The 12,168-nt window shown below is 39.9% G+C and overlaps 1 protein-coding gene across 1 annotated transcript; it reads left to right on the top strand.

The window, feature by feature from the left end:
• The first annotated feature begins 527 nt into the window (after positions 1 to 527).
• On the top strand, positions 528 to 3,988 carry LOC128184437 (frizzled-4-like). Its single transcript, XM_052853890.1, has one exon. The coding sequence runs from the start codon at positions 1,308 to 1,310 to the stop codon at positions 2,991 to 2,993; it is 1,686 nt and encodes a 561-aa protein (XP_052709850.1). The 5' UTR covers positions 528 to 1,307; the 3' UTR covers positions 2,994 to 3,988.
• Positions 3,989 to 12,168: the final 8,180 nt, after the last annotated feature.

Below are 12,168 nucleotides of genomic sequence, written 5' to 3'. Positions count from 1 at the left end.
CTCGAAACTTTGCCTTGGGGGTCAGCAGACTGTCTGACCACATAGTAGTTTGGACTGTACTTTATTTTGTTAATTTTCATATTTTTTTAATCCATCATTAAAATAATGTTTAAGTTTTATTTTCCCCCTGGGAGGTCTATACAGTAACGATGTAAATGCTATGTAATCACTCTACCGCATCCATTGGGAAACTCCGAGGTAATTTGGAACGATATTAATATGACTGTAATAAAAATAGGCGGGGAAATTGTAAAGTAGATAGTGAGAGTGAGGGGAGAGATATAGAGAGTGAAAGAAAGGCAAAGATGGGGCTCTTCCATAAAGTTTTTAAAGCACTTGATGTGTGGAGTTTTGCACAAGTGTCATAAGAACCTGACTGTTGTGTAGCTAGATAAGTTAGAGCGGTATAAATTATGAGCGAGGAGTCGTCGAAGTCCGACCTTATATCCAGTGTGTTGAATACAGCCATTTATTAGAGGGGCATTTCTAGGCAAGCACGTGCGTTAATGCGCGAGACATTAACTACCTTTTATTTTATAAATTTGCATTTTTGTATCATGTTGTCACGAAGAAAAATACTTTTAATTCGCTGTAGCGTTTTATTTTGGACGGGAGTTTAGCACAAAGAGGAATGATTTTTCACCGGTGTTAAAAAAGAGTAATATGACACTTTACAAAGGTTTTAAAATGGCTCGTCTGATGTGAATAAGGCCCTAGCTGGTGGAAGAAAAAAAATAGGCATTATCGACGCAAAAGGGAAAAGTGTCATGCTATAATTTTCCTTCCCGTTTATAGAGAAGCTGCAGTGTGTTCACTGAGCACTGGACATTGGCAGTGATTGGCAGTCGAGTGCGCCCTGATTGATCGCCGGCTCGGGTACCGTACCGATCGAGGGGAGGAGCGAGCGACCAAAACAAAGCCGTTGATTGGACCTCGCCTAGGAAAGGAGCACTTAGTGGGTCTGCACACAAGAATGTTGTGTTTTCAGTAACGATACACGTCGGGGCTTGGGATATATTTTATTTGGGGGGAACTGTGTTGTGGACTAGTATTCTGTGACTTGCTTCCGTGGACAGTGTTTCCAAGAATGAAACTTCGTGACTCGTAAACTCTCTGTTTATCTTCTGCCAGAACCGTGGCATTGTTATCAGTAAGGAAACACACAACCATGTGTTCGGTATGTCAGAGGAGGGGAGTGTATGAACATTATAGAAATTTTATTGCCGTTTTTACTAACAACCTAATCTGACTTCTAATGGACTTGTAACGCCAATCTGTGGGGATAATTTCACTGAGACAACTCCGTAATGATGGAATTCAGAGACAAACTTCTCTATATAACTGTGCTCGTGTGTCTATTTGTACTAACCCCTTCCAAGGGAACAGAGATTGTCAGGAAATGTGACCCTATCCGGATAGAGATGTGTAAAGGTCTGGGATATAATGTAACGGGTATGCCGAATCTGGTCGGGCACGACCTTCAGCAGGATGCTGAGCTCCAACTCCAGACCTTCACCCCTCTAATTCAGTATGGCTGCTCGCAGCAGTTGAAGTTTTTCTTGTGTTCAGTGTATGTACCAATGTGTACCGAGAAAGTGATGGAGCCCATTGGGCCCTGCAGGCCCATGTGTCTTAGCGTACAGAGGCGCTGTCAACCCGTCCTTCACGAGTTTGGCTTCCCTTGGCCGGTTGCTCTCAACTGTTCCAAGTTTCCACCCAAAAATGACCAGCACCACATGTGCATGGACGGGCCCGGGGAGAGTGCAGTTGAGGACAACGTCAGAAAACCGACTTTCAGGCCACCCGTACACAAGAAGGAGCACCAGTGTGGGGAATTTCGACACTACCACATGTATACCTATATCAACCGTACGGGTAGGTGCGCGTTAAAGTGTAACGAAAACGCGGCTTTCACGACCGAAGACAAGTACTTTGCAGACATTTGGATGTCCATTTGGTCGGGCCTGTGCTTTGTGTCCACGTTGTTAACCATTCTCACGTTCGTCATCGACTCTCAGAGGTTCAAGTACCCCGAGCGTCCCATCATTTTCCTGTCCATGTGCTACAACATTTACAGTATTGCTTACATCGTCCGTCTGATTGCGGGGAGGGAGTCCATCGCTTGTGACCGAGACACGGCCAGCAAGACCTCCATCCTAATCCAGGAGGGTCTAGAAAACACGGACTGTGCCATCGTCTTTCTCCTGCTATACTACTTCGGGTCCGCAGCTGCGCTGTGGTGGGTCATTTTGACTTTGACCTGGTTTCTGTCGGCGGGGCTGAAATGGACCCACGAGGCCATTCAGCTCCACAGCAGCTACTTCCATCTAGCGGCCTGGGCGCTACCCGCGATTGAGACCATCATCATTCTTGTCATGAGGGAAGTGGACGCTGACGAGCTGACGGGGATATGTTATGTAGGAAACCAAAACACACAGACATTACTGGGGTTCTCTGTGGCCCCTTCATTAGTCTACCTCGTCGTCGGCGTCGCTTTTCTCATCGCCGGGTTTATAGCTTTATTAAGGGTCCAATCCCAGGACCGTGTGAACGGGGTGAAATCCGCGAAAATTGAAAACCTGATGATCCGGGTGGGAATTTTCAGTCTACTTTACACTATCCCTGCCGCAATAGTCATAGCGTGCTTATTATATGAATATGCGAGCAGAGACTCGTGGTATCTAAGAGATACTATCCATAGTGAACCAAAGATGGAAATCTTCATGTTGAAGGTTTTTATGACACTTGTGGTCGGGATCACCAGTGGTATGTGGATCTGGTCGTCTAAGACCATCAATTCGTGGAGAAATTTCGCGGTCAAATTAACTTTCCAAAATAGCAAACGCGAAGTTCGAAAGACAATTGAATATGGCGTTCCTACCCATCAATCCCATCAATACCACCCCGTGCCAGTCAAACACGTCAGTAGGGTGGTCCGGAATGAGAAATCCAAACCTAAACGGACAAAAACGGACGGTCAAATTGTCGTCTGATTTCATGTGTTATCCATCATTACTTCACGGCTGGGTATTATTGTTTTTACATTAATCAATGGATTATTTGTTTGTTTGAGTGAATAATGAGAAAATGCAGTGAGCAAAGAAATACTCAAATTGCTAGTTGTGCGTGGAAAATGTGCTTAATGTATGTGTTTGTTTTTCAAAAGTGAACTTGAAGCCATTAGAAAAAACGAGAATATTTCCTTACGTATTATGCGATATTGCATGTTTTGTTATTCTGAAAAAAATGAAGAAAAATTATCGTGTCTCTGTGTTCGTTTCCAACCGCTATAGATGTCAGTTTTTTAAAATGCCATGCAAAGTTGGAGAGAAATTTACAACCGACTGCTAAAATGTTTTTCAAGTGATTCTGAAAATTTTTATTGTGTGCATGTGTACAGATTTCCTCCTGCTACGCCGAGTTCATGCGGCGACAGACAACAAAACGCCGGTATTTTTGTTTTACTGTTTCTCTCGCAGTGAGCCCTCTCCATCTTCTCTCTTTTTTGACACGTGTCTGAATGGAGATGCATTAACTAAGCCAGCTACCTCTCTTGTTCAAATTCTGGAAACAAAAATAATACACGGAAAATACAAATATTTGATCTACAGTCGAGCCCTAATCAGTCGGCACTGTGGCATGTCCAATTTCCACTCTCTCTACACCGCGCCTCCTGGCGATAGATTGAGGAAAACAATACGTTACAAGCATTCTAACCAAAAATTTCAGTTGGCAAAATAACACTAGTCACATTGAGACTTGTTATTGTATAAATATGCTATCTTTTTTCCCGTTACTGCAGTGAAGAAAACATTTTGAGGGTGCATGGTGACTGTGAGGAACTTTACGAGTGAGCTTTTGTTAAACAGCGGACAACAGTATTGTAACTGTCGGGGTTTTTTTTCCCTCTCAAACAGTTACACTGTTTTAATGTATATCAGTTGTTATTTATGGATCTTGAAAAATTACCAATAATTTTGAAAAGAAATATTTTCGTTCTAGTTTTCATTCATTGGGGGTTCCATGGATTTTACTGTCTGGCGTGTAAACACTGTTTAGTAATGTCAACCAGGCGATTTGCCGGCTATTATCATTTTTTGCAGTATATTGTGAAAGAATTCAGTTGTAGGGGGTTAGTGAAAACAAGACAAAGTTTTTAACATAAACACCGAGTTAAAGCAATGAGATTAGCAAACCAAATATTTAAGTCTGTGCTTTCCCACATTGTAAAACTGTCAGATTTATACTGGGATGTTTCTAGTGACAGGCAAATATTTTATTTATATTTTAAGTGCCATAAATAATTATTTAAAGCCTCTTGTAAAATTTATGAGCGCAGTATTCGCGGAGTGCAGTTGGACGGTCAGGTAAAGCGCCATTCTCCACAGTAAGAGAACATGCAACAGAAGGCAGCACTAATCTACATGCATAGGACTGTACATTAAAACTCATTAAAATTGAAACATGCCCAACGTGGTGTCATACAGCAGAGACTGGCATGAGTTATGGGACTGTGGTTCTAGCCCCGTTCTGCTCGACCGCACAACACGACCCTCGTAGGAACATTCAATTCATTAGATGAATTTGAATCATTTAGTCCGATGGTATTGTTTTGGGAGCCTAAATTTTTCTACTTACTTTGGCGATTTTTATTGGAATCTCTCTCTCTCTCTCTCTCTCTCTCTCTCTCTCTCTCTCTCTCACATACTAGTATCTCTTTCTTTATCTGTGAATATCGGTTTCTTTCTCTCAATCATAAACCCCAACTAGCTTGCATTGTGTCACAACTTTATGTCCCTTATATAACTTAGTTTCATCATCATAATAATAGTCTGGTAGACACCCATGCTATTTATACATGTATATATAGATTTAGATAATGCAAGGGCTACTTTATCAATTCTCTCATCAGCCAAAAAATAAGTCGAACAGATGCCCCGCTGCTAGTTTCTTCGATTCTCTTTCATTGCAAGAATTCCTGTTTGAAAAGCCAGTCTGTGCGCATATTTCCCTTCGTTTTTAGCTCTTTCAATGACAGTCGTGGAAAATACATGTAATTGTCCCAACCAATTTTCTCTCTGACTCAATATTGTACTTGAGAAAAACGAGGGCATTGTTAGTCATAATTCATTCGCTGCTCCCGTGATATTGAATTAATGTGTAAAAAATTTTATTGTGCTATATGGGAGAAATATTTGGCTATAGCCGATTACGTTTCTTAAACCGTTGCGGATACTGTTTCCATTTTATGGGCAAAGACTTCGCTAAGATCGAGGTATTCATTTTCGGTGTGAGTGTTGGGGATATGTTTTGTATGCACATGTTGCCATTATTATACACCGTGGCAGAGGGAGGGATATTTTGAAACATAACATGCGATAAGTTGACTTGATAACGCCTGCCTGTTTTACATGGCACATACGGCGCAAAGCAAAATTTATTACCACAACGGAAAAGAACTTGGTTAAACGGGAAGGAGAAAATAAAAAAAAAAAAGTTACATACTCAGGAATCGTAAAAAATTATACAGGAACTCCACAAAAAAACCTTCGTATTTACAAAAATAGCTGGAAAATATCAGCGTTTCCTAGCAGTGGGTGCGAGGCTCTGTTTTATTTCGCTCACAATGATACAGTACACGTGTTGGGAAGTAGGCGAGTTTTTAGGTATCCCCGGGTCATGACCTATGGCTTTCTGTGGCTCTCGTGAGCTCTCCCATAACCATGCAGGCCCCAGTCAGGCTAGAAAAGCTTGTAAGGCGAATATAAAAAAATCGCTAATTCTCCATCTGAAAACAATCACTTAGATTAGCTTTGACGTTTATTCTTGGATTTTTTTTTTTATGTTTGGCAATTTCTACCACTACCCCCTTTTGTGACAGCCAAGGTCTTTGGACAGTTTAGGGTGAAGTTTTTTAGGTGACACCTCGTCAGTGGGTCTACCTTTCTGAGGGTGGGGGGTTCTTCTACTGAATGACGTTTCGTGTCTAAGCTCACGGTATCATGTGTGGACGGTTATAGTCAGTTTAAACAGCATTCCTAACCTCCGTTCAAGTTTCAGTGCATTTTAAAGCCGAGAAATATGAAATGCCAGAGTTTTAGATAAAGAAATAATTTATAATCTCTTGACGACATTCTTCGTGTTTCAGCTGAGGGGTTTGTTTATAACAATGGCGGCTACTCTCGCGTGACGATTTGGGATACGAAACCCGCCTGGATATTTATTTAAACTTTAGACAAGCATTCACATCAGATTGACTGCAAAACTATCTCAGGTCACGCAAATATTGCCTTGGTCCAGTGGCGCGACAACCATATTCCTTGCACTAGAAAAGTCGTTTTTGACCCGCGTTTCTCACAATACTATAGTTTCAGCATCACACGCTTTGACCATTGTAGCGAGTTTTCCAGGTTTTTAGGTGTCAGCTCTAGATAATGTTTGGTTCGACTGTATATATAACTGCCAGTATAGCATGTATTAGGCTTTTAACAAGGCGAGTTATATATGGACGGGACAGATGTGTACAAGTGGCAGTTGTTAATGATTGTTTATGTAAATGTAGATCATTTCTGTTCACGGACCGAGAGACACTGAAGAGATCAACACATGGCGGACGAGTTTTCTACTGACAGACCTATTGACGAAGTGATATCTTGACACGTGAAAGCTCAGTCGAGGGGGGAAATATTTGCTCAAGCCTCTTCTTCGTTCTGCCCAGACAATGTCTGACACAAGTCAAGATCGTGCACGTGTGATTGAAGATTTTAAATCACGCAATATGCATTTTGGAAGTTTGTTAGGGGGTATTTAAGACTTATGGAAATAGGTGACACTTTTGTATGAAGCACTGTAGACCGTTAAGTGTTAATTTCGGGTATAATTCTTAAGCATTAAACAAATAGACCCCGACAGTTTTGGGGTATACAATTTCATTTTCAGCGCTTTACCACAAGATTACGCGACTCGCAGAAGACCCTTTTTATTCATAAAGTCAGATTGGAGGATTTACTCAAAATGTTTGAAATCTTCGATGAACGTATTGATAAGTAGATAATATATAGTTGAGTTTTGATGGAAAAAAATTTGGGGTTCCAAAAAGTTCCAGAATTAGTCTTGTTCGACAATGTCGTAAAAATTTACACCCTTCTTGGCTTCCAGAAAACAGACGACACCAACGGACAAGCACGTTGTCGTCTGATAGAATAGCGCGGGTAAAACTAGGCCAGTAATATACATAGAACTGTACCCTGTTCATTATTCATCGGGCACGAAGATAATTTTTAAACAAAAGAGGACATGATAATCCCTGGAATGAATGCTAGTGCTGTGTCACGGGTCTCGCTCCACTTGGGATTTGGGAAAGAACAGTAAACTGAGATTGACATCATGGCCTTATCTATTATTTAGTTGCCACGATTTCACACACTCTCTCCATATACCGTACGAAAGTTCAATGGCTTGAAGCTTGGGACGGCTTCTTCTCATTTCAAGATTGTTGGTAATTAATTAGGGGATTAACGGAAATTGTGGGTATCTCCGATTGGTTTTCACCCTCTGTCGATATCTTTTGAAGATTAAAGGATATATACTAACAGCCTTAAGATCTACAATATAAATTCTCTATGACGTACTGAAAAGTACATTTTGCAAGTTAAAACAAGATTGACCCTAAAACCAACGTTTCTTGCCAATACATGCATGCTTGATTGGCTAGCCGTAGTATTATGAATTTTCATAAAGGCTTAACAAATTACCAGGTGTTAAATGAATACGTTTTCTCCTTAAATATGATATGGCAAAGGAGAGGTCGAGACGGGTTGTGTAATTTTTTTTGTTGTTTTCGAAATATTTTAAATTTTTACCCTAAATGCATATAATTGTGTTTGCACTCCCATTTTTTCACCTAATTTAAGTTTGTTTTGTGTATATATATATCCTGTGTTTGACTCGTATTGAATTTCAAAAAAAAAAACAAAGAACAGTGCCGCGGATCACCCTTAAAAAACATTCATTTGGGGGGAGAAAACACAAAACTAAAACGTTGGTACACAGCGCAGTTCGCGGAGCTCTGCATGGGCTAGATTTCTTGTGCCCCTTAATCCTGGATTCCTGGCCGCTTCAGGTTAACAACTTATTTGTTCCCTTATAAGATCGATTTATATTTGCAAATATTGACAAATTATATTCTGGTATTATGTTGGGAGGCCGGGTCTTGTATGGAGATGAAAAGCCTTTTTAGCGATATGTCATGAGGGAAAACCGATAAGAAGTCGATAGCGGCTGATCTGACAACGTCGCGATGTTATCCCTGTGTTCAATTTCAATTTATTCTACCCCATTCCTTCACAGTGGGATGGATGAGTTTTTCAATAAATTTTGGACAAAACCTCTGCGAGCAAAATTGAGGTTTAGTTAAGAAAAATGCTGCATTAAGGTCGAGTTCGATCTCTCGTGTCGGTCAATATGTTTCCCATTAGGATTTTTTAAAATCGTATATACTTAACGACCTCTTGGGTTTCACATTATCTGGTTTTTGTCGTGTCACTGGCCCAGACTCAATATTATTGACGACCTGCCGGAAAATGTCTTTCTGTCCGGATGCGATTATGCTGTTTTAAAAAGTGTTTTTGTTTTGGAGCGGTGTCGATTTGAAATACTTGTTATTCTTGTGAACCATTGCTCGTGAGTCAGCCACAGTAACTTACAGGCCTTGTCAAACCAGGAAAATAACTAGACAGCGGTTAGTTATTGATTTCCGTTACAAAACGGACAGTTGTCTGTTAATCCTCCAGGAAGATCGGGGGATATAAAGTAAAATCACTTGCCATCGGCCTAAATTGAAGTTAATGGCTTTTTTTGCAGAAAATAGTTTGCGTAGATTTTTTAGCCCGATTATAGCTGAAAGGTCGCGTGACACGGAGTGATAGAATGGTGTTCTCTAATATCTTTTTATAAATCATTCATATCATCCGCGATATATAGTATCAAATACATCAGCTAGAAGGTTACATTACACAGCTTCAAGGTTGTGGTTTATTCCCATATGTTTTAAAAACTGAATGCACAGTATGTGCAAAGATGTTATCTTCATTCCAAAATAGGCCAAAATGTATGCATTTATATTATATAAAAGACAATTTTTCATTCATTTTTTTTATCGAATATCCGTACGATGATGTGCCGTTTTTATACGGAAGTAGGAGTAATTTTCAGGAAATACTTCATAATTTGCATCGCTTTATCGGAAGAGAAAGTGTCTCTAAATTCTCCGGAAATTTTCTCTTTCGGGTCTATTGGGATCATCTGGTTAGAACACGACAGCTCGAGCGTCGCCGCTGTTCTACGAGACAGACGCAGAGAAAAGCACATCGCTCGCCAGTCAAGTTTCTCTGGGAGACGAGCTGATGCTCTTACTAACCAAAAACAAATATCGTAATGGAAATAAATGTTTATTCTTAATCACCAATAAAAATGCACAATGAGATGCGCGGATACACAGCCATTCTATTTGATTTAAGAATGACAAATTACATAACGTAAACGAGTTGACGGCTGCTACCATCAGCCCCTTCTCATTCCATGTTTGTCTACAATGAACGGTGCTTGAAAAATCATGGTTCATGAGGAATGCATTAGGTACATTACTGCGATTAGCAACGGGCTACAAAGGTTAATGAAAGGCTTAACTTCACCTCTAATAATAATGTTATTTTCAAAGCGCTCACATGACTTGTGATATGAATGCGAGATTTGCAACTTGTTAGAGAGAGTTTAATTGGTATCATGTTCCGATGCCGTTTATCGCTTCTTCATTGGGGCTGATTAGGCGGTTCTCCTCAATGTGAGCATCGTTTATCAGATGCCGGATTCATGGAATCTTGCATGGGGGTGTATTTCCTCCGTAATTACCCATCTTACAAACCTGCCAGTATATTTGTATCTTGCGTAGTATTTGCATTTCACACAGTACTTTCACAAAACTAAACAAACGGTATTGAGACAAAAACTACTATTGCAGTTTCTTTTTTCTCTCTCGAATTAAACTATATTCGTGAAAGTGCGAAATGCAGAATTTCAGGTTTTGTTTCAGTCACGGTTTTTCATTTCTTTTTTTACAAAAAAAAATCAAACTTGGCAAGTCGGAATGGAATAAAAACCGCGGCAGCTCCGCCTGACGTCAAGACGAACACGAACTGTTGCGTTCTGCCGGGGTCTGCTACCGTGATAGGAGCCGCCGAGATCTAGAGGCCTGGTGATTACATTTCACAGAGCAAAACATATGCCTCATTAAACACACAAAATGGAGCGATTCGGTCATATTTTCCACACAAAGCGTGTAGAAATATTGACGATAAGAGGTCGAAAAAAATAAAGCCTTTGTACTTCTGCTGTTTTAGTTCCGATTTACGAGGACCAGGGAAGAGATATACACCCCCTCCCCCTCTTTCGGTTTAGAGTCCCAGATGACACGTGCTTTCCGTTCCGTGTCGAGGTTTCAGATGCAGACCTGCCTGGGCAACCGGGTGCACATATGCATGCTGAAAAGCGTGACAAAGCAAGACTTTGGAAAGATAAAAACACTTTTAATTGCACATGTTGTATGTTCGTTTATATCCAAAAACCATCCTTTATTTTACGGACAATTTTTGGGTTTTTCAGCCGAAAATACATACCGGTACACTAAAGACTTTTCTATCTGGAGAGGAGAGTTTTACCTGTATTCGTGTTCGAAAAGCGATGAACCCCCCCCCCCTTCTCTATCTCTCTAGCTGTTAAGAAAAGAAGACCTAAACGATTTCTTGAGTATTACATATACAGGGACTTATTGAATTGTTTTGTTTAAAAAAAAGTACCCAGTACTTCAACATTCTTTAAGTGCATGCAGTCAATAGCTACGTTTCTATACAGTATGAATGGGACACGGGAAATCTATTAAAATATATAACGGAAAAGTAAACATTGAGCAGAGGCTACCAACAAATCGACGAGATATTGTTATGAAATGTATGGATCTCGCAAATAACACAAAGCAAAGCACCTCAAAATTATTGAACCTGGGTCGCCCCGAAGGGCAAAATCCAGGCTTGGTATAGCTGCACCAGCCTGATCGCAATTTGTCTTCGATTTCATTAAAAAGAAAAGGATATTAAGATCAGGCAACCGAGTTAAAGATTCCTTGCGTTCTAAAAGTTGGTAAATGAATATTATGAAATAAGAAAAGAGAGAACGAGAAGAGACATCTGCAGTTATTATATTAGTAGTTGGACGTTAAGGGTACAGGATGGTACGGCCATTTTCAAGACAATAGCATCTCCTACGTAGAGTGCTCTGTATAACGATATAGCAAAAAAAAAGTTCACAGTTAAATGTATGATTTTTTTCCTTATTAAACGGTAGTTTATAACAAAAGAAATCATATCTGATTTAAGGAAGATCTGTTGGTGAATTTGTTTACCATCCTGCCTCTTTAAAGAAGATTTTGCAAAGTGTTACAGAGGTGAAGGTCATGAAAAACTTTTGGTAGCCAATGCCCAAATGGGCCGTACAGAATATTGGACTTATTCCTAACACTCTACATCGGTCCTTTGCAAAAGTTTAGAATCTTTAAAATCAAAATTTCCCACGTACAAAATTTTCGATTTATAAGAATCTAACGTTTTGTATCCTAAGAAGCTGCTGTAGTACATTATATGGACACATGAATGGGTCCAATCAAGCTGAATTTTAATTTCACCTAATTTTCTAAACCCCCAGAGTAATTAATTGTGGTGTGTTCGAACAGCGGGTACCAGATCGATTGGTTCTTTGTACGCAGTCAAACTTGTATAGACTCCAATCTGCAAAGACTCCCGTTTTAAGGTCTTTGCAATTAATTAAAAAGACCTTTTCCTTCTATGTTATATTGCGTTATCTGAAAACTGGCATTGTATGGAACAAGCAGCCGATAACAGTATTAAACACTTAGAGAGCAATATGAAAATGGGAGGGCTTCACACAGGACACAAAAGGAGAGTATTGATAAAATATTGGAAGAATGGCTGAATAGTTTGGATAATGTCTTCTTATGACTTTAAAGAATCTCAAATATTTCACTAAAAGCGTCCTTTTGTTTGCGAGAGGTTTCTCCTGTGTAATATGACGTAAGATTTAATGGAAGGAATTTTATAC

Source organism: Crassostrea angulata, chromosome 5 (assembly GCF_025612915.1).
Source record: "Crassostrea angulata isolate pt1a10 chromosome 5, ASM2561291v2, whole genome shotgun sequence".
NCBI lineage: Eukaryota > Metazoa > Mollusca > Bivalvia > Ostreida > Ostreidae > Magallana > Magallana angulata.
Note: the sequence above shows the minus strand (reverse complement) of the source record. Positions and strands in the feature narration are given on the sequence as shown.